This window comes from Ptychodera flava, chromosome 14 (genome assembly GCF_041260155.1).
Source record: "Ptychodera flava strain L36383 chromosome 14, AS_Pfla_20210202, whole genome shotgun sequence".
Taxonomy (NCBI): domain Eukaryota; kingdom Metazoa; phylum Hemichordata; class Enteropneusta; family Ptychoderidae; genus Ptychodera; species Ptychodera flava.
The window spans coordinates 40624595-40649309 of record NC_091941.1 but is presented as its reverse complement, the minus strand read 5'-3'; the positions used below and the strand labels follow the sequence as shown (position 1 = coordinate 40649309).

At 36.7% G+C, this 24715-nt stretch overlaps 1 protein-coding gene across 1 annotated transcript in view; it reads left to right on the top strand.

Annotated features, from left to right (window-relative positions):
• LOC139150510 (cap-specific mRNA (nucleoside-2'-O-)-methyltransferase 1-like) overlaps positions 1–24715 on the top strand; it is a 56833-nt gene that overhangs the window by 12946 nt on the left and 19172 nt on the right. Inside the window, exons 8-18 of the mRNA XM_070722928.1 lie at positions 541–708; positions 1128–1320; positions 3114–3232; positions 7022–7118; positions 8784–8916; positions 9205–9384; positions 14409–14523; positions 16381–16449; positions 16741–16872; positions 19316–19444; positions 19574–19665. Coding sequence (XP_070579029.1) covers positions 541–708; positions 1128–1320; positions 3114–3232; positions 7022–7118; positions 8784–8916; positions 9205–9384; positions 14409–14523; positions 16381–16449; positions 16741–16872; positions 19316–19444; positions 19574–19665 — 1427 coding nt within the window. The remainder of the gene's footprint in view (positions 1–540; positions 709–1127; positions 1321–3113; positions 3233–7021; positions 7119–8783; positions 8917–9204; positions 9385–14408; positions 14524–16380; positions 16450–16740; positions 16873–19315; positions 19445–19573; positions 19666–24715) is intronic.

The window sequence follows — 24715 nt, the reverse complement described above, 5'->3', positions numbered from 1 at the left end:
TAACTGATTTAAGTGCTGTTTACATTCAAATGATAGCACTCATAGCATTAATTAAAACATCCCAAAGTTGTAAATATACTGCCAGCTGGTCTTATGTAAACATGGTCAACCAAGGGGTGGAACATTTGATATTCAGGAGGGGGTAGGGGATAGAAGATTGATGAGGTAGCATTCCTTTTTAAAAGATCCCTTTTATATTTTTTCCTACTCTTTTTTCCCCACTCTCCCACCTTTTCTTTTTTTGTCAAGCTTCTCTGGCTAATTTTTTGTTGACATTTGCTTATGTATGTAGGATCTGCTTGTCCCATTGCTATAGAAGTTGATATGCATGTTCCTAAAGATGACCTCCCCCTTACCGAAGTTGCAGACCTTACTTGCTTTTGTCATTCTTGTTTTTCTGGTTGATCTTTGGTACCCATACTGGTATGTACCAGTTCTGATAAAATGTGAGCGACACCGTATAATTGCGGTATTTTTATGTGCATATTACCATAGATTGTTGTTTTAATAGCAGATATTTTGTTTATTCTTGTTTATCAGAGCAAATTTGATGAACTTGACCCAGAAGAAATGCGACAAGCAAGAACTAGGTCGAATCCCTATGAAACAATTCGAGGAGGTATATTCTTAAACAGAGCAGCCATGAAAATGGCCAATATGGACTTTGTTTTTCAGCGTCTCTTCACTGAACCAAAGAAACCTAATGGAGTAAGTGTCAACATTTGGTAATAATCAATGATAATAATTGTAATTTATTATAATTAATTATTTTTAAATTTTAGCTCCGAAGTAAGACAGTACATAAGGAAGCCATTTGAGTTAATATTAGCCATAATTATACAGCATACCAACTGCCAAATATTGCAACATATTTAATCAACATGTTACTTGTATGTTCATTGTAATTAGCGCTATTTTATTTATCCAAATATTACAAAGTTACCATAGTTTGACCATGCTCTACAAAATAACCAAAGCTTACCTTTTTGTAGAACTCCAGGTTTTCCCAACAATACTGATGATATCAGACTGGATGCACTTGATGTATGTTTGAGTCGCATCTCCATCAATTGATTGTGATCAAAGTGAGAGCCCAGTGTCTCTGACATTGTTTATTTATTATATAGGAGCCAGCCATTGGAAATAATGAACTGTTATACTTTGCTGATGTCTGTGCTGGACCAGGAGGATTTTCAGAGTATGTTCTGTGGAAGAAAAAGTGGAATGCTAAAGGTTTTGGCTTTACATTAAAAGGAGCTAATGATTTTAAGTTGGAAGATTTCTTTGCTGCCTCACCTGAACTATTTGAACCTCATTATGGTAAATATCAATGGTCAAATCTCCTCTCGGTTTCACTGAAATGAAAATGTTTTACTCTTATGTCAATGTCTTAACTAAAAATATTGTTTTTGAAGATATTTCTTTTTGTCCATTTATTGGTACTGTGTACTAAATGCATTTTGTAGTTTGATAAGTTTTCAAACAATACTCAATGGAAGGGTATCAACACATTGACCAGATCTTCAAAATGACATTGTCTAACAGCTCACATCTCAATTTTGCTATTTGTTGGCTGAAACACCTCTTTCCATGACAATATACATACCTCCTGACTGATTTCATTCAATGTTGACACAAAGACAGTAAGTACCCTATGACTTAATGCATTCCATTTGTTTTGTGACACGGTCCAGTATAGGTAATTGATGGCCATTTTGTTTAAATTTTGTTGTGTATCCTTATATGACTGGATGATTTCAATCGTACTTAGTGGAGGACATAGTACCATGACGATCAGAAGCATGTCAATTTATCTCAAAATAAAATCCAATATAGCCACCTGGTGGTTTTTCAATTTTGTTAGGCTAGAGCCATTACTTAAACATACCAAGACCAATTTCATTTAACCTTGGCAGACAGGGTGCTTTGACTATATTTAAATAATAACCCATGACAGTGAGGGCAATATCATGATTTGTTGCCTGCCCAAGGGATGGTTGGTGATCCTGACCGAAATATTGATGATGCCCGAGCTGCAGGTGAGGGTATCATCAATATTTCGGTCAGGATCACCAGCCCGAGGGCATGCCACAAATCATGATATTGCCCGATCTTCATGTGTGATTAATTTTAACACACCAAAATTTGAAATCATCACAATATTCAGTGTACTGTGCTCATCAAATGACATGTGGAAATGATGCGCAAATTTTCAAATGACGCATTTTCAAGATATATCTCGTACAAGAGTTCCTTGCGCGGCGCCTGTACGCTACAATGCATGTGCGTGTTTTGAACTTGTGTTTGAACGCCTAGTAGCAGGCAAGAGTTGAGGGCAATAGCAAATCGAACGATGTTATATCACTGTTTTTGAAATGTCACGTGACAAACTTTTAGCCAATCACTAGATCAGTACTATAGGTGAGGTGTAATAAATACCTTTTCTTACCAGTCACACATTTTAATTGGTGTATTATCTTGACTACAGTTCAGTGATATGTTATCGAAACATGTAAATTACAGGTGGAGACTGTCATTTACAATGACTTATTCAAATTTTTGATTGCTAGAAGTTTTGATTCCCAGGAATTCATCAACTTACTTAACTTGAGTACCTCACTTGATGAACACATCTCAGTCTCTCCAAATTTTCAATTCAGTAAATTCTGGCTGGGATTCAAACTCACAACGTACGGCACCTAGTCACTTAACTAAGACATCACAATCAAAACTGCTCAGCTAAATCCTCACTCCATAAATGAGCTGTAGTCGTTACATTTTTCCGACTGTGACCCTTGTACACGCTGTTGCGTTCATGAAGCACCCAAACACACACTTGCTATCATGCATCACTCACAAACGTTTATCAAAGCAATGAATACATCGCTTTACTAAGTGAAAGGCAGCCTTTTGGACAATTCTGTCCACCAGCTGAATTCTAATTATTCTATTCAATTCAAAAATCTCATCATCTAAGATATTATTTCTTCTTACTCATTTGTTGCACCCCACAAATAGTACCGTTGAAATAGGAATCCTACTGACTCAAAGGATTTTACTTGCTGTATTTTCCATCCCCTGACAATGTGCATTTTATTATGTTTTCAATACAGGTGTTGATGGTATTCAGGGAGATGGTGACATAATGCGCAGGGATAATTTAGAAGCATTTAGAAAGTTTGTATTTGATAATACTGATGGTAAAGGTGTGCACTTTGTCATGGGTGATGGTGTAAGTATTACTATAATAGTTGTTACCAATCATGTAGCATTGAAATGATTTTTAAATACTGTGCTTTATACTTGTGTTATTTTGATGAACAACGCCTATTATCAGGGAAGTTGTCTCTATTCCAGATATAGCAGATTGTGTTCACATCTCTTAAAACAATTGAAATTGATAATAATTTTGTAATTAACATTTAGAATGTGAGAAGAAAGAATCAATGCTTCAATTTGTGAGCTAATATTTTCAGATTCTGAGACAAAAAAATGTACATCTGTAGATAATATCTAATTTTGTTTTCAGGGTATGGTAATTAATGGCAATATGGAATAAGCACATGCATTAGTTAGGTTTGTCGTCTCTTAATGAAAACTACAGGTTTATACGCTAGTGATCATAACGACCCGTGCATTTGTCGTCAATTGTGTTGTGTAAAACCGTAATGTATTAAACCTTTTTCCTTTTCATTTGCTATTGAGTTTGTCAAACAAAATGATCATCAGTATCTCTCACAATTGAAAATCTAACATGAAGAATTTGAAAAATTCAATTGTGGTTATCAGAATCTGAGACAATTCTAATTGATAAAGTGAGGTCGAGAGTATTATAATAAAGTGAGGTCTAGGGTTTCATGATAAAGACAGGGAGCTGTAGATGATCATGATAGAGTGAGGTCATGTGTCATGATAAAATAAGGTCTAGAGTATCATGATATAGTAAACACCTATTACCTGGTCATAAGGGCTATAACACCTGTTTATTACCCCAAGGGGCAGTGTGTAACTGGATACACATTGCTATTCCCGAAGCTGTAATAATAAAGGGGAGCTATAGCCTGAATACATATGTGAAGACCAGGTTATAGGTGTTGTATAACTTGCCACATGCTCATGTTGTATTATGTTGTGTGCGGGGTATAAAAGGCCTCTAACTTATTGAAAATTCATAATGGCGCTTGAGTGACAACTGGCAATAGCTAGGTAGACCGCTCCATGAAAATCAGCCGAAACGATTCTCAAAGAGTATTGGCATACCATGAACATAGACTGTTTCATAAACACCTAGGCCATACAGGTATCTGCAAAGTTTCACAAAGTTTTTTAAAAGTACGACGATTAGGGGAAAAATCGCTTTCTGAACAAAGGGAATGGCCCTCAGGAGACAGTCGTTCCATGATTCAAACAATTGTCAATCATTCGGTGACGCGCAGAGGCGTAAACTGGTCAAACATTTGCTGTGCATACGAGAACAATTACGATGTAAACAAACCATGTGTACGCTTAGAGTTACATCAGCGGGCAAAGGATGAAAATTTTGTGTAAATTGTCATCAACTCTTTTGCTAGCGTCTATGGTGCAATGACATCACGAAAGTGAACCATTTTCAGACGCGACTTAGCAAGAGGACTAGTCAGTAAGCTTACCCGTAGTACGATGTTTTCTAGCGAAAAGCACGTAATATTTTTTTAACAAAACTGTAAGCAGATTCCGTATTTTGCACTGAGAATGGCATCGAAAATAACCATCAGAACATGGCGGTAGCCTCCATGATCAATTTAATTATTGTCAGTCGAAAAGATCCACGTTTTTAACAACTTCCCCCTTCCAAATCTACGGCCGAACGTGATAGTACCGAACAGTTGTTTTGGATATACCGGTATACCCTGGCCCCGAAAACGGCCGTATGTGCACGTGTTTTTACACGTGGAAATGACATGTCGTGTTCGGAGGGCTGGTAAGGTTTTGACATACCGATTGTCCCAGTTACATTTGGACTTCTGTGATGAGAATTTAATAAAAATTGTAAGATATCTGAACAGTTGAAACATTCTATCTTTCAGTTCAAGATGAGCAAGTAAGCGCCATCACCCAATCTTGTAAACGCTTTAGGATACGCGTGTCTGAGGACAGCTCATTGATTCCGCGCTACATCGTAATAATATTTCGGCAAAAGCTGGACTTTAATTCCTTCAATAACCATGGAGGTAGAAAGAAAGACGGAGAGGAACCCAGTCTGTCATCACAGTCATTCGTGATCAGTCTATTCCCTTGGCGTCTATGCCCCCATAGACATGTGTACATGTCTGAGAAAAACCAGGCATATGTACACATGTCTATGGGGCATAGACGCTGAGCGGAATAGACTGATCACGAGTGACTGTGCTGTCATTGATTCCAATCGAAGGTTAACAAACGTTTCGAGCAAAACTTGCAATTTCTCCGAAAATAAACATAACTCGTGATAATTTTTCGATATCAGCCCACCGCCAAGCAACCGAGCAGCTGACCGAGATCGCTATTACAGATATCGTGATACACGAGATTCAAGGAAGTCTCGACCCTTACGTGAACTTCCTTTATTTTTTGCGATCGGTCATGACGTCGCCGTTTACCTATTTCCTACCATTTTCCTGACGTGTTCCTCCGTCCATGTATAGATGAATACAGTTTATGGGTAATTCACTATACGAAATTGCCAATTTCGGGTTATTTGTAATTTTTCTACTATAAGTTTATTACTTTTTAAATTATTACTCCCACTATGAATGGCGCTAATATTCCCTAAGCTTATGTAAATGACGGTCATTAGCCGAATCATTCACATAATGAACGTTGACATGGCCTGAAAACTTCAGTAAATTCACTCAAGCAAACTCCTGTTTGATGAAGTTGATAGTTTTTCTTTCTCTCTTTTTTCTTTCGAGTATTGCCATGGCAAAACTGAAACGAACCGGGAAACGAAGGCTGTACGTATCTATATTAGCCCTAGCCTGAGTGTGATCTGAGAGCAAACAGATTACGCAGATAATGCGAACGATCGCAACCGTTGCCAACAGACTCATTATGCAGAGCCATGCCCCAAAACGCCCACCCAAACTTGGCACTAATCCTGATCCCGGTCCATTTCGAGCCAGGCTTTAATGTGTTTTGATATTATGCATATCAACAATCCATTGTGGCAAGTTTACTCGACGATTTCTCCACAGTGGTAACAATAGTACCATTTTACTTCCAAAAAAATGTTCTAAGCATACCTAGCAACATCCTTGATTGCACCTCAATCTGTTGGAATGGAATATCTTGCTGTTAGAGAGAGAGGCTGTTGCTTATCCCAGGCGCTCATCACCCGTCATTGTTTCAAAGCTGCAGATCAAACTGTGGTAATGTGACTAGCACTTTTCCAAATTTGGTCAAAAACTGTTTCCCTAGGGAAATAGTATTTCAAAAAAAATACCCTCCGACGTCACTTTTGTCAATTCTTTGGAGACAAGATGTATTTTTTTCCCGTCACGTGAAGATTCTGGCAAATTGCAAGACAGAATGAGCATGTGGCATGTTATAATTAGGTCTAGAGTATCATGATAAAATGAGGGAGCTCTAGACTATCATGAGTGAGCATTGAATAGAATATGTCAAATGCAATCATGATACACTGGACCTCACTTTATTATCGATTTATGTTAACTTCACACCTTGCCTATGATCAGTTTCTAATCCACTCTACAAGATAACAAATTTCATATGAAGCACAAACTCACTAATCAGTACTGTACACCATTAGCAGACTACCAGGCATACCATTAAGCACTGTCTCATGTGTAACAAATGACTGTGACAGTGTCATGACTTGTGTGACTGAACCAAAGTACCTCCTTCTGAGGGCCCATGTCTTGACAGTTGTTTATTGTGACACTTGTATTTTCCTCACATGAACAGAGACAAATATTATAAATAGGTACATTTTTTATTGGAATGATAGCGGTATTAGAATCTCATAGTTTACATCATCTTTCAGGGATTTTCTGTGGCAGGTCAGGAAAACATTCAAGAAATCCTCACCAAGCAACTACTGCTGTGTCAGTTTCTCTGTGCATTGAATGTTCTCAGAGAAGGCAAGTTTAGCTTTTTAAAATAATTTCTTTAATATGATCGGAAAGGATTCTTGTTACACCATTTGAGGGAAAGTGCTTTCACAGTTTGGTAATTAAAGCAGGCACTGTCAAAGCAAGGTGTGTTAAGGTGCATTTCACCCATTTGATTTCTTGTTTCTACTTTACACGTACAGTGTGTCTGTATGTTCCATAGATTATGACAAGTTTTGTAAACTAAAAACAAAACCATAGACTCTAGCTAGTCAGCTGGCATTTGTTCAGGCATAGTTTAAAGTGAAAGGCCACTTCTCCAACAACAACTCACATTGGTAGTTGCAACATGTTATGTAAATGTAGCATTGTTTGACACAACAATAACAATAACTAGTGTCCAACATCCAATGAATTTATTAGGGTAACTTGTCTCTTCTGAAACTTCACATGCTAGTAAGAATCTTGCCCTTGAACTGATGAAGTAGCCAAAAAGTCAACACATACTATGGTAGATATTGTAGATTATAGAACAAGCATTGGAATTTATTTGCTGAGGGCAGGTGACCATTTGCCTGATGTCAGAATTGTAAGTAGTCTCTTGCCTCAAGGCAAAGAAATTTCATGTTCAGGCCATAATTATGTAATTACATTCCTCTCTACCAACAAAAATTGTTTCAGTAATTATGCAATTTGAACTTTCATAACAGAATGCTGACACACGGTAAAAGGAATTGCAATGTTTTCACTGCAAGTTGTGCATATTAGTATATGTACAGGTACTGCAGTGTGTTCGTGTATAAAAGAACAATGGTGCATTCAGGAATCAACAAACCATTGTACTATAGTTGTGCAGGATTAGGTGCAAATAAATCATTTACTAAAAAACTAGAAAATTGTTTTCGGCTTAGTTTTGACAAAGAGAATAATGAATTTCATTTGTAGAAGCTTGAAGGAGCTTGAGCATTCACAGTTCTGTTGTCTGCACAATAGCTCAACTACACAGTCCTCATTTCTCAATCAGGTTCATTGTTAAATATTACAAATATTTTAAAAGACATTTTCATGCTTTATATTCCTGAATTTTCAAATATAAATAATATTTGACCATTAATACATTGACAGCGCATTCAGTTTAATTTCTTTTGGATGTAAATGTGTTGGGCAAATGATACTTCAGATCCTGATGTGTGGACAAGTGATTGTTTTGTGGTCCACCATCTTATAAACAAAGTTCCATAGTAAACAACGAAGTTTGAGACATTTGATATATGCATGTAATGACAAGTATCTTTTATTTATACTGTTCAGAGTGTGCACTTCTGGCAAGGGTCGTGTTGTGTTCTATGTTGGTTTTCGCAAGAAAAGGGAATGGATACCGTGTAGTGGTCAAAACACAACATGATTAAATTTGAGCCAAATTTCACCGTGGTACTGCTTGATCAATTTTAATCAATGTTTTTGTCAAATCCTTGACGTGTATGTATGATACATGTATTTGCTTATAAGCGGTGACTCTAAAGTAAAACCCTTTTAGGAAGTTTGTCACAATAAGTGACCTTTCAGGAGAAACAATCTGCTAAATTCTATTAGCTGTGGGAACATTTACATAAATGCATGCATATGATACCTCAATGAATATTGTTTCATATCAAACAAACGAACCTAAACAAAATTTTGATTTCATGATTGCAGGTGGTAACTTCGTATGCAAAACCTTTGACCTATTCACACCATTCAGTGTTGGTCTGATATACTTGCTGTACAGGGTGTTTGATCATGTGACTTTGTTCAAGCCAGTTACTAGTAGACCTGCCAATTCTGAAAGGTATGTATCAACTAGACCTGAAGATATAACCTTCATCTCACCATTTCAATCAAGATTGCATCTAATGCTATGCTGTGTAAGCATTTGCTGGCTACTGTGATATCAGCAACAAGTTCAACAACAATCAAGAGTATCACACCAAAAAAACTACACTCATATTATCAATAAGAATATAAAACTCTGTATGATACCATCTTCTTTATATGCAATTTGAAGTAAAAGATATGGTCTTTCGTGCACCAAGTTCAGATCATGACATGAGTTCATGTACTTTTAATTTCCTGACAGGTACATTGTCTGTAAAGGGCTGAAAGCTGAAAGCATGCATGTCCGTGATTACCTCTTTTCCATCAATGATAAAATATGGGAATTGAAAAACACCGATCAAGATGTGAATGAAGTTGTACCACTGCATATCATCCAGTCTGATACACAGTTTATAAATTACATGAAAGAATCCAATGAAAGGTAAGCATCCACATAACCTGTCATTGTTTCCTGTTAACGTACTGTGTTTTCATAATTGCGTATTGTACAATGTAGTTTTCAAGTCTAATCACTCAGCTCTATGAGCTTATCTCAAGGTAGCAGCTTTTCTGATCATAAATAAATTTGTGTGAAAAGTGTCTCTTATGTATATTGATCTTATATTTAATGCATACATTTACAAAAATTATTGCAATTGGACCGCCAGATGATTGATAGCAGAGTTTTCTGATAATGGGCCCAGGGCACAGTATAACAATAAATTACCCACAATTCAGTTTGATTTGTACACATGACATTAAAATTTTTATAATTTTTTCAGTACTGCCTGAAAGCAATAATATAAAACCTCTAGATACCTGATTAATTATATCTATTGAAAGTATGATTAGATTTTTTAGTATAAATTTCAAAGAAACCATTAAATAACCATAAAAGTCACATTCTTGAGGAACTACAAATGCCATACTTTTAGGCAGCAAGTTATGACAAAGTGAAGGGGTCATTCTCTGAGGAAACTTAGCATGCAAATTTCTTTTGTCGTTCTGTTTGGAAAAAATCAATATCCGTTTGTTTCATTAAAGGGGTGCAACTAGTCTCCCTACTTTTCATTACATTGTTCTGTATGGCTGAAGACACAATCAGTGGAAAATTTCACAAAAATGCTCCTCTCTCAATCAAGCATACTTTTCTAAATCATTTAAAATGGGAATTGAGAAGAATGGTGTCCTCAAAAGGACGATTTCAGAATTTAAAAAACTAGTCTGTGAATTTGTCTACACATAGGAGACACAGTAGATTTCATGATGAATTATTGGAAATCTTCAGTACTGTGCCGGGCGTTTCTTCAAAAATTGGGTAAATTGTAAGGGCCACTCCTGGAGCTTAATAAACATCCAGAACATTAATTTGGTAGAGTAACCAACAACCAACAAGAGCGTATGTTTGAGTTGAAGCTCATACAGTAACAAATATGGAGTAAAATGTTGTGTAAAGTTCTTTTTCTTTTTTGATCTTTTCCTCGGCTAATTCTGATAAATCCACCTGTGTCTCAGAAGGAAACAATGTTACACTTTCTCTGATCTGTGTACATGATGCAATACAACAAGTCATTGACAATGACACAGTCCCCACTTGTTAATGGGTACTTTAATTACAAGTCCTCTGAGAGGAAAGAGTCCTCTTCATTGATTATGTCTGTGATTAAAATTACTGCGATACAGATGGGGCTTAGTGGCCAAAAATGAGTTCCATGGTGGTGAAAACATAAAACCCATGTAAGCCGCCATACTAATTACAAAAGGTCATTAAAATGAATCAATTAGTACTTAAGGTAGATAAATACCTTTTAGACACTTTCAGATTTTTATTTTTTTCTCAATTGAACACGTCCCAAACCCCAATAAAGTATACATTTTCTGAAAGCCCTGATATAGAGCTATCCGACCAAGCACAGTACACGGTCATTATTTGCATAAAAAATCGTGACAAGCGTTTTGCTGAACCTTCCAAAAACCGGTTTTTCCCGCCTTATGCAAACACGCTGCAAGATTTCCGGTTGGAATTTCTTCATTAACAAGCCTTGACAACATCCTTCAAAACTGTGTCTGCAATTTTTTGTCGGAGGCTCCATTCAAATTATATGGCGTGATAATTAAAATTCCCTGATAAGCACCTTTGTCCAACACCTTTAAGAGCGCATTAAAAAAAACAAAGGCATATAAAGGAAATCCCAGACACGGATTTTGAGTTCATTATGTTTCCAATGGACAGTGTGAATTTCAAGCAGCTAGTGTTTGTGAGCGCGAATTGACGAGGTGCCAAAGAAGGGTACTTCATTCAAACATTGAATTTGAGAAAAACGCAAAAAACATGTTTTGATACTTCTACGCCACGGCATTTGACAATTAAATGTGCATGAGTCTAAACACGGGCATACTTTGTCACCTAGTGATGATGTCGGCCGGGAATGACAGTTATTCAGAGAAAAAGTCCCAGGAAAATAAAATAAATCGCAGAAAACTACCAATTTTTGGAGCCTTGCGTGTGGACACATCGCCACAGCGAATGGCTTCAGTGGGAAAAACAATGACGTCAGCAGTCATTACTGATAGCAGGCGTGTCCTAAATTCATATGTAAATAAGCTTGTTTGCGTTCCCTAGATCACACTCCCCTCACACGCTATATAGACATAGCAGAACCGTGGACTTGATACTATCGCACTAATTGACAGAGTTAATTCTAGGACGCGCCATCGCGCAATTCGCGCAATTAAATCTCGAATGGCCCTAATTTCTACGTTTGATGCGCCACTAAGGGTGCAACATTATATAAATGGGTCGATCACGCAGAGTTCATGTAGTTCATAAATTCACGTAGCTCCCTGAAGGTCATTACCTCAGTCATAGTGTGACATGTAAAACGATTCAGTTACCCATCAATCTTTGTAATTAAATACCCACGACAGTATATATGGAGGTACAGAGGAAGCTGGGTAAAAAGGACTGGTGTAGGGGCAACGGTGTATTGGAGCCGTAAGCACGTGGCATGGCCTAGGAATGTAAAACAACGGCACTGGCTGCTGCGTAATGGTGAAAAGCTAGTCGCCACTCGGATTTTTAACGCCGATATAGTTGATGAACCCAGGATGATCGGGCAGTCCATTAAATTTAAGCGTTTGCAACGTCTACCGACCGTACAAACGAAACGTTGAACACTGCAAACATCCATGATCGTTTTGAAGAGCAACACATTTTAGGTGTTAATAGACACATCTCATTTTCCAGAGTAGCCAGGTCTTTGCATAGAACAACACCACTGTGTAAAACCCTTTGGCCAGAACAAATGATCGTAAATTTGCTAATACATACGAGTTATGTCTAAAAGTTGATGTATCGATCACTTTATTTAGGTCGTACGGGTTACACTCTCGTGCTGTATCCGTGTATGAGTTATTGTCGATGCGTACAAATTGAGGGCCACTCTCGGAGAAATCCTACCGGTGCGCTAAGCTTTGATCATGATCGTTTCCACAGTCAAAATCACAGTCCTTAGCAATTTGTACAGTTGTTCAAGTCCGACATATCAATAATTCCTCACATAAGTTACGTAAACAATTTAATCAAACCAAACGGTTTGCTGTTGCCATTGTTGGGCCTGTTGCGTACGTACAAGGGAAGTTGAACTTTGCAGTAGGCTTGGTTGGTTACGGGGCGTCCGATCTCCAGTATTCTCCCCTTTCTTGACTTGATAGACTATTACCTATAGTATTTTCTGCAAAAAAATTCAAGGTTTTTTCATGATGGCCCCCGATTTTCTAAAATGGCCCCCTTGGGACAGGAGTTGGGGCCCTCAGTGGCTCCTTGTTTTTAAATCCTAGAATGAACACTGTTAATTGTTTATCTAACATGGCAAAAAAGATGTCAACCAGCGTAAAGCGGCGTGTGCAGGCTCCGACCAACCCTAAGCAAAGAGTGATAAAACGTCGCACTGCTGAGAAATCGTCGTTGATACGATTTCTTGACCACACTAAGAAAAAGGAATTGCTGTCAGGTGTAGATATGTCTGGAACTGTACGAATACTTGTTTATTGGACTAGGCTTCGACAAACATTTAATTACGGTTTATTGTTTACAGACGGAAGTAATCCTTGTGTTTGGAGAAGTCACAGCACGTCATTATGTAAATTAGCTAGTGCCACGCACCGTTGTGTCACTCAAGGGGGATTATGCAAATGAAGAAACAAATGTGTCCACAATGTTTACAAAAGCTCCCCGATTTAACCGGGATAGCCACGTGCATTTGTTTGGTATGGAGGTATGAAGGAGATTTAAACTGCCTGCACTAATCAGTTTTCACTGTCAGGAGGGTCCAATAAAAGTCAACACAAAAACTCTTTTGAAACTGACAATATCAGCTTGCATATTTACATGTGTGCTGTCAGAACAATCAACAGGAAACACAAGTCAGTTGACGCTACACACAAATCTGGTTTGAAACAAGTTTAGTTTTTGCAAACAAAGTCTGTGGAATAAAAGTTGAGATTCATGACACATTACAAGGAAAATGACTATGGTACTCAAACCTGAATACTGACATTGCAGTAGTGACTTTGAAAAAGGAAACCACATGAAAAACTATAAACAGTTACATTACTTTTCTTTGCTTTTTACTGACAATTACCAATCAACTTGAATGACAGGGATGTTGATTTTGTTGTGTCAAAGTTTGACTTACATGATAAGTAAGATTATATCTCAATGAACGGCATGTGCAGTAATTGTAACTATAACAAAAGCGGACTAAACAATGTTGGGAATCTTGAACAAAAAAATGAAAATTGTGTGAAAAATATAAGCTATTGGGTATATTATCTGTAGCCTACTTTGGGAAGGATTTCACAGGAAAAATAGAAAGAGTACAAAGTGTATTTCTACATGTATCTGAACTGGCAATTGTTTTGATAGCACACGTGTTAAAATCTTGTTGTCATCATTTGTATGGCAGTCCACTTGCAATAATCATGGTAAATACCATACCATTGTGTTTAAATCCAGGACATAGCTATGTAATGTTTGCTTTAAAATGAGAACATATCTACAGTCTACATCCTGTCAAAATGTTCCTATCAGAGTTTGTGTTACAGACTTGTTCCTTAGTTATTTAGAGAAACCAAACCAAGGTATACACATAGGTAAATTAAGTCTACAATTCAACAAAATGTCATTTATTGATATGTTGTCTAAATGAGCAGCTATCATAAACATGTAAATTTAAAGTTAGTGTGTTATGAATGTTCAAAAGAAAATTGAAATTGTGCAAATCACAAAGGATGGTAAATATCAAGGCCACTCTAATAATGTAGAGCATGCATCTCCCCTTGAAGATAATGAGGAGAAAATAATGTCATACATAGACTCTATTGAGATTATATCCAGAGATATACATGGCCATGAGACAGTGATTTGTTAACAATTGATCTAATCACCACATATTGTCTTTTCAGTCTTGCCATTGTACAAGCCAAAGCTTTGAAGAAAATTCAAGCATACGCCCAGAACACTACTTTATTTGAAGGAAAACAAGCTGATATGAGGAAAGAATGCCTCAGATTGTGGGGAGTGAGTATAACATTAGTTTAACACTTGGTTTAGTCAAATCATCAGTTGATATTCAGAAAATGAGAGTTCTATTCAGTATAAATAATGACATGTTATGTTTCAAGAACACCCTAAATAATTTTAGAAAAAAAAATCTTAACCTTGATGCAGCTGAATATATTATTAGCTCATATTTGGTATTTATATACATACCAAAAAGAGCTTATATGGTGAGTTGATGGTGTCTGTATGTCTGTATGTATGTATGTGAGTATGTATGTGCGCATGTACCGTAGGTCCGTCACACGCAAAGGCTCCCATACCGCCGAAGCTACCATCTCAGTATTTGGTGTACAGGTAGATGCAGGGATTGAGATGTGACTATGCTCAAATGAACATGTCAGTGTCAAAAATATGCAAATGTGGAAAGAAAAGGGGGAAATCAGGCAAATGCGCAGGAGTGGTGGCAGTAACTGAAACAGCCCACACATCTGAGTCAGAGATTTTTGACCTTTAACCTATTTGTATACAGGGTACCTATTATTTGTGGGAGTGGTGGCAGTAACCTAAACAGCTAATTAGTCATTTCCTGTCATTGTTTATGAACTTTAACATATTAGTAGACCTGCTCAAACCATAGACATAGAGGGGGGGGGGAAGACTGTCTATGCTCAAACTAAGAGGGACTAGCTGTTTCTGCTATGCATGTTGCTAAAGTTGACCTCCAGTGCCTAAAGTTTCAGACCTTATTTACTTATGTCATTCTTGTTTTTCTGGTTTAAATATTTGTTGTTGTGTTTCTGGTTGTACTGTGTAGAATTCATTGTCATAACATCAACGTAGAATTTTCCTGCACTGAACAGATAGAAAAAACACTTATTGTTGATCTTTGGTATGTACCAATTCTGATCAAATTTGAGCGACACCACTATATATCAATGATGCTTCTAATTCTGCAACAGAAAGATGATCATTTTCTATCAAGAACTTTGAGTATCTACATCGTTCTTGATGTTTCTAATAACACTATCATGACCTATCATATACCCAGTGTGAGGTTTGGGCCCTGTTGTCGTTCACATGGAAAATTTTGACGGTTTTTCAGGGTTTGTTGATAATATATTTGAAATAAGACTCCGCGCTGACCATTAACATTTATTTATGGGGGCGGGTGAGAGGAAAGCCAAATTAACTGGCTTGGCGAGCCTCGCCCGTTAATTTTTGGCTTTCCGCTCGCCCTTACCCATAAATAAACGTTAATGGTCAGCGCGCCGTCCGTTATTTCTATAATAAATGTTACTGTAGGCAACAATACTCAATTCATTTTTAAATTATGATTAGTGCTCATGTGCCATATGTATACATACATGGCAATGGAAGCTATTCTTATTGCCTAAAAAAATCTGTTGTCTGTATATGTATGTTTTAGAATTTTAACCATTTTAATCGCATTTTATGCCTTTGTTGTAAACTATATTTGGACAACAGTGTGATTGACCCTGTGTTTTTCCTTCGCTTTACTTTATTTGAGATCACTTGATCTATTTAAAATTCAAGTGAGAACATAGAACCATGAACAACCTAAAACCACATTACAGAAGTCACTTTTGTATTAAAGTGAAATGCAAAATAACTCTTTCATAAGAATTTTAATCTTTCTCTGTAAGATATGCACATCTCAACTACTGACTGCCAGCAGCTAAAATAACTGACATTGTCCAACATAGCTTTATCTGCATCTTTCTTTAATACTCAGTGACAAAATGTGATCAATAAAGAAATTAACAGTTACATGGAAATGAATCATCTTGTCTAACAATTGCAGTCATTTTGTAAGGAATTTTGCTGATTTTCTTTTCTGATTTCTGTTTGTTACAGATCCCTGGAGACACAAGATCAGCACCAAAGATACCTGATCCATCAACTAAATTTCAAGAGCTGATAAAAGTTTGTCTTCAATTTCTTTTGCTGTGGTTTTATAGGAGCGAACAGGAATTTTGCAAAAATCATGTGATTGCTGATTCAGAATGAGTTAACCTAATAAATGTAATACCTATATCCTCAGACAGTTACATTTGATGTGATTGGCTGTTTACGGCCACTACCAATGACACAATTGATATGCCCATTCTATTGAGTATTGTTTTCAAGGAGGGTCCATGCCCTAATGAACACCTTTGGCTAGCAACATGGAATTGATATATGTGTCCTGTTTAATGCTATTATGTTTCTTTTCAGGAAAATGATAGTGATTACTTCCAGGTGAAAATTCCAATTCTTGATGTGGAGTCTCTTCAGAAAATCAAAAGTGTCTTTGATTACCGATGTATGATATCAAATGGAGAGAGGTGTTTCATATTAAGTCTTGGGGTAAGTTTGCAGTTTAGTCCATGCTTTCAGCTTTCTTGACATTGAATCAACATTTCACAAATCAAAAAGAGAGGATACAGTTTACAAAAATACTGTGTCAGTGAATATTCCATGAAGTCATATTCTGTCAACATCACTCTGGCAAATTTTTGAATTTTGGATGTAGCTTTCATTATGGGAAAGGCAAATGAACAATAATACAGTAAAGAGTGAAAACTTGAAATGATATAACAGTTGTGTTTGTCAACATTGAAAGAGGGGTGTTTGTGGCATACAACAACCCTGAGTGAAGTTGAGGGGAATTACATATACATCTGATTGGTGATCATGAATGGAACAAGAAAACCTGTACAGAGCAAACAAATTGTGACATACTTACAAGAATAATTTCAATTCAATGTCAATATCTTCAAGCTATCACCTGTGGTGCATGCACTGTCATACATATAAATCCCCTTCATCAACAAAGTTGATATGACTCTAAGCCAATTAGTCTAGCAGTTATTGGCCATGATATTCACAGTACATATTGGCAGTGATATTGACAGTACCTATTGACCATGATATTGACAGTACCTATTGGCCATGATGTTGAGAGTACCTATTAGCAGTGATATTGATAGTACCTATTGACCATGGTATTGAAAGTACCTATTGGTCTTGATATTGACAGTACCTATTGGCAGTGATACTGACAGTACCTATTGACCATGATATTGACAGTACTTATTGGCAGTGATATTGACAGTACCTATTGGCCATGATATTGACAGTACCTATTGGTGTTGATATTGACAGTACCTATTGGCAGTGATAGTGACATTACCTATTGGCCATGATATTGACAGTACCTATATTGGCCATTATGTTGAGAGTTCCTATTGGCCACGATATTTACAGTACCTATTCAACATGACATTGACAGTACCAATTAGCAGTGATATTGACAGTACCTGTTGGCCATGATATTGACAGTACCTATTGACCATGATATTGACAGTACCTATTGGCAGTGCCTGTTGTCCATGATATTGACAGTACCTATTGACCATGATATTGACAGTACCTATTGGCAGTGCCTGTTGTCCATGATATTGACAATACCTATCGGCAGTGATATTGACAGTATCTATTCGTCATGATATGGACAGTACCTGTTGGCCATGATATTGACAGCACCTATTTGCAGTGATATTGATAGTACCTATTGGCTGTGATATTGACAGTATCTATTCGTCATGATATGGACAGTACCTGTTGGCCATGACATTGACAGCACCTATTTGCAGTGATATTGATAGTACCTATTGGCTGTGATATTGATTCTATCTGTTGGCCATTATATTGACAGCACCTATTGGCCATGATATTGACAGTACCTATTTGCAGTGATATTGATAGTACCTATTGGCCGTGATATTGATTGTATCTGTTGGCCATGATACTGACAGCACCTATTGACCATGATAGTGATAGGTATCAGCTGCAGAATTACATTAATGCCAGGTGCTTGACTTGATGTATTGCAGTTAAATTTTTCAACAGTTTTGTTCATTAATAGCACTTCATAACTCTTTTAAGGGTCATCACTCACAGGTGACAATGCCTTTATTGTTGCACCATCAAGAAACAAAGAAAAAATTGTCACATATCATCATCCATATTTGTACATTGTCATATCTATTTTTAGTATCCATCATCTGTCTGTCACAAAGTGTTGATTCAGAACCCACCCTGTTGGTCTCAACGCAAGAACTTTGCCAAAAATATAGTGTTTTTGAGTGTTAAAAACAGTTTCAAGTGAATTCCCCTACTGCCCAACATCAGAAGGACAAGGATATCATAGAAAGCCTGTAAATGTCATTACTACGTGGATGTCACACTTGGAATAACTGGTCCAGGATTACCATATCTTATGTGTAACCATGACCCAATTTTAACTACATGTAGTCTTAGGTTTAATGGATTATGTATGGTCATTTCAGAATATGTGCACATTTCAATTATTTGCAAGTTTGTCAATTCTGACCAAATTTGGGCCATTTCATGGATGCATGTTTTCACTCTTCAAATCTTTGTTAGCACCATAAGATATCTCAAGACACTAATTCTGACTCCTACCGAAGTTAAAATATACCAATCATTTGAATTAATCTTTAACCATCAAACTGTATGTTCTGTAAATTATAATCATCATGAAAATTTTCACAATAATTGCAGAATTCAGAAATATATTGTATGCTACAGAGTGTCCTCCATGCTGCAAACACCTTGGACAATACTTGTACCTCCACTGTCTGATGTAGTCAGACGTATATTCCTGTAACATGAATAAGATATGAACTTCAAATACATACTATAACAATACCTCTATGAATGTGATGGATTTTGAAATGAATTTCATTCTGATCAAGCTGTAATAACTTGCTTTATTTCTGCATAGAGAAGTCACGTATACAAATGGGATGGTAAAAGTCACAGTAAATGGAAAAAAGTCATTGACATCATTAGCCTTGAGCTTCCAAAGGATACTTTGGTGGAAGCTGAAATTGTACAAGAGTTGAAGGGAGAGGTAAGCCTGCATGTAACTTTCCTTTGCCACTAATGTAATTATTGTTTAATATTTATTGAACCAGTATTTCAAATATGACATCACATCACACTTTGATGAAGTGCAAACATAATTTTTTCATTACTGCAGGGCAAAGGTCAACGAAAGATTGAGAGTGTTCATATTGTTGATGTGATGTGGTTGGGTGGAATTGATCTACGAAATGAACATTACACCACAAGGTCAGTAAAGATGCTGTTATTGCTTGGGGAGTGATTTCCATGGAATTATTTAAGCAATAAAGCACACCCAGCGACGGTATGCCACAAGATTTTGACCTGTTCATGACATATATGCACGAGCGATAGCAAGTGCATATATGAAGTGAACTGGTCAAAATCGAGTGGTATACCGTCACTGGGCGTGATTTATTGCTATTGTATCATAACAGTATATTGAAATTCTGGCATGGAATTCCGTCAAGAACGGATTTTTGCTCAAGCTAAGGGCTCACGCGTATACCAACCGTGGTATATCGCCAATATACCACAGTTCTTTTCGTGTCTCGACCAATCAGATCACTGTATTTGGGCAATCAATATACTGGTATGATATAATTGTTAATATCGCTTCTTTAAATGATGTTAGATAAAACTGGCTATGAAAATTATCAGGGCAAACAGAAGAGTACATACAAGTATATGACATTTTCTAGGAGATATGGTTAAGTACTGTCATACATTATCATACATGCTATGCCTGTAATGCCACTCACCTATTGATCAGAGAGTACTGATATGAACCAGTATTTTACTATGTTAAAATAAGAATCATATTTCCACTCTAACCGGAACTATACTTACAGCTAGGCATATGCATTTGTATATTCATTGAGGCACACCAGTAACACAAATATACGAGCAGACAAAAAAGATACTTTTGAAATGTTTCATTTGTACTGTAACAAAATGTACATTGACTGAATTACCATGCTGTACTCACTCTAAGTTTCCCTCATCCACCTACAAATTCCTTTCTGAGATGATGAATTCACCATATTGACAATGTCTAAGGGCATGTATAATTCCAGGAGATGAACTGACTGGTATGAACTACCATATCAATATGGCATTCATAGATGTGCAGCCACTTAATCGAGCGCTGTCTTGAATGCTAGCAAGAGCTTGATTTTTACACTATTTCTGAAGGGCCTCATAACTTTCTCGAAGGGCTGATGCTTTTTAGCGACGAAGTTACGTAACTGAGGAAGCTTATAGAGTTGGGAGAGGAAAAGTTGATGTCATTTCCGTCAACAACTTCCGTAAAACTATTTTGTCACACCACTTGATCACCACTTCCATAAAACTATGTTGTCACACAACGTGATCAGTGTTAAACGACTATAGCATACCATTCACGCTGCACACTCACTATCAACAAAAATAGTATCGTATTGAATTGACATTATAATTGAACTTACAGCTTACGTGTGAGTGTGTTGGCTTACATGAAAATGCGATAGACAATGATGCATTTACGTTAGAACGTCCATGCTCGATCAAATTGTTTTTGTTCTGTCAGTGTAAATCACGAGATTGGTGCATGTGGATGGACATCTTGCGTGCCTTTGGTCTTTGTCTGACATGCATGTCGTTTCGATCTCCTTTTTACTGTGCAGGGGAGAATGAATTACGTTCCTCATGAGTTTCAAATATGTTAAAAAAAATACGAAGTTTTGAGTGGATTTACGATTTCGTTTGCAAAATTACGAGGGAAAATTTCAGCTTCCCATTTCATCGGCGTGACCATGCAAGAAACCTCAGTCTCCTACTACCGCCATGATCACATGTTGTACCACACGAACATGAAAGGCCTCTGAAACACTCAGTGTGTGAGCGTGTGGAAATTTTCGTAGCGTTTTTTCTCCTTTGATTTGGCAAATTATCAGCAAAAACCTCAATAATTCAAGGTAACCCTTTCTTCTCAATCGCTTCCTGGAGTTTCAAAGTCATACCAACGAAAATGAGTGAAAAATTTCGGTGCAAAAATCGTGCATCGGCGAGAGGAGAGACTGAAAGTATTCATACAGAAATAGCCCATGATTCGAGCTTAGTTTTCGTGTTTTTCGTTTGAATTTTGGCCAAATAGTCACTTTTTAGGGGGTTTTGAAATTTTTAAAGCATCTAAAAACATTAAAATGACTTTTCCTTAACAAACGAAATAAAAAACTGAGAAATTCAATTATTTATCTACAAAATAAAAATATTTTTGGCAAGTGAATCATGCAGCTAAAAAGTGAACAATCAATGTGTTGGACGAGTACGTAGTGTGAGCGATTTTCTTTGGGATTCCCTGGCCGTTTGTTCATTGCTGTTGCGCTCGAATACGCAATCAGTTTCTGTGAAACGGGATGAAATTTTCTTTCAGGGGAGGCGTTTCAAGTTACTCTTGAGAAAAGTTACTTATTTATCAGCTGTTGTTTTACTGTTTCATGACACATGTTTTTGATTCAATCACTTGTTGACCTGAAAAACAACGATATTTAGTACTCTTTTTCAACAGACTTTTTATAGTAAATAGCCGCGGTAACAGCTGTCAAAATACTATCGTTTTCAAAGTACATTTTGAATGAACTTTTCTGAACCATCGTGTAATGTTATGCTTGGAATTTTGTTGCTTTTGAGGTTTATTCGTGGTTTTTTATAATTATTGTTTAAGTTTATTTTATTTTGTGTTTCTTTCCATCATCAAACATTGACAAGTAAGCTTGTAAAAGTAGCCTTAAATCACTTAAATTAGAATTATGTGTTACTTTCTGGTTTTGTAATATGTAAAGAAATAAATAAGTTGATTTCTTTTTATCCTTTCCACTTATTGGTATTTTATCCTTAACCCTTAGTCTCTACAATCTTAGAAAAAAATGAAACGATTGATTTAATTTAATAAAAAGAAACTTATTGTGACACAGTTCAGTCATTTTCATAAATCTGGTTCAAAATTCAGTGTTCTATACTCATATCTTGGCAGTGCTGAACTCTAAATTCTGTCATAGTATCTGCAATTGGAGAATTACTTCACATAGAATAATTTGTAAATGTAAATCAGTGCTGTTGAAGATTATTTAATTGTCAGGGTGATGCCAAATCTTGTGTGTATATAAGTATGTCCGGTTCTGAGATGAGCTGTATTGGCATCGAAAGGGATTTGTTAATAACTGACAATTTAATTAATACAATCAATTTTGAAATTTACTCAAAACTTTTGAGACTGAATTTGTAAATTTACTAAGAATTTTCGGAAGCTAGAGGGGAAACAGACATAACAGTGTGATGGGCGGACCAGAAAGTCCATGGAAATCAAGTAGGTTGTTCTTACATGAACATTGCTGTTTGGTGTGTTGATTTGTAACACGTACACTATGCTAACACGTTTCAACACCCAAGGAAACATTTGTAACTTTATAGTCAATGCGACATATTAATAAAATTATTTTAATTTTGTATCGGAATATCACAAAACGATGTTGTGATCATCACAGTCCAGCTGTTATGAGTAAGCATGTGTACTTGGCTGGACCGATCAAGTTTCTGCAAAAAATCATTTCACTGTCAATGACAAGCTAAAGTGACGTCTTTAATAAATGTGTCCATTCAATATCCAAAGAAAGTCAAGGCTATCAATGACACGAAGAAAGTTTGTCAGTCCCCACGGACGAAGTCTGGGGGACTTATAGATTGGGTCATGTCCGTCTGTCCGTGCGTGCGTGCGTACGTCCGTCCGTCCGTTCACGCAGACATGCCCTGGTCAATTTCTTTCAAACTTTGCACAAGGATAGTACCCTACCCCATACAGATGCACGTCGATTTGTTTCACAATGCGATCAAATTTGGCCGTGTTAGACTTGGAGGACTTTTTAGTTTACACCTCCATAGACTCCCATGTATAAGGCAGTTCTCCATAGACTCCCATGTATAAGGCAGTTCTCCATAGACTCCCATGTAAAGGCAGTTCTCCATAGACTCCCATGTATAAGTCAGTTCTCAGTAGACGCCCATGTATAAGGCCAAGAAAAATAAAAATTTAGTTTCTCATCGTATTTTAGTGCAAAAAGGATGCAGTGACACAGTTTTTAGTCCCCACGGATGAAGTCCAGGGGGCTTATAGATTGGGTCATGGTGTCCGGGTCATTGTGTCCGTTCGTCCATCCGTTCGTACAGATATCTCAGACATTTTGACAAAATGTCACGTGACCTGGTGACCTTTGACCTCAAATATACGTATTTGTCCATAACTCAGTAACCACAAGTGCTACACCCTTCATACAATATCAATACTTTATTGCTCAACAACACACTCAAGGAGTGCGGTAAGGCAAAAATTACAAAACTCAGCAAACACTGGATGAAGCTGCTGCTGGGGGAGGAACTAAAGTACAAGAAATAAATTTGGCAAGAGGTAGTTTATCTTTGTGAGTAAAGATATACATGAACTTTTCTCTGTCATTCAAATCAAGAAAGCCTGGATTATACAAACTTGTGGATGAAAATAGACCATCTCGATACGTTCTGTATTTTGGACATTCTATAACAAAGTGAAATTCATCCTCAACTAAAGACTTACAAAACTTGCAGAATCTTTCATTTGCAGGAACTTTTGGAATTGACCTTCTACCCAGTTCTATTTGTAGGTTGTGATCCGAAATTCTTAGTTTTGTCAGCCACCTCCTATAGGTAAAAGATCTTATATCTAGCAAGTAACTTTCAAATTCAAATTTTGTCTTAAAAAGTCTGTAAGTTCGGAGCTTATTCCTCTGCATTCCACACTTCCTTTTATCATTATGAATGTTTTTCAGCCATGTTTGTTCATAAGTTTCACATAAACTATCATATACATTATTAACTGTGGAATTAATATTGCAAACACAAGACCATATATCGCACCCACTGTGAGAGTTCAATATGCTTTGTATATAATTATACCAATCTGAATTCAACCTGGATGTATAAGCAGATCTCAATAAGATGTCATCTGATAAAACCAATCGATGCCAGTATTTGAGCATGTGTTTTATCACCATAAAGTGAATTGGATATCTACCCAGCTCTCCAACAACACCATCAGATGGTGCATATTTAGAGACTCCTAGGATAAATCTATAATAAGATATACTAACATAATTGAGAAAGTTACACTTGTCATTAATTTCATGTCCCCATATTTCACAGCCATATGTGATAATAGGAACAATTAAACTATCAAAGAGTGATAATGCAACTTTTACAGAAAGTGAAC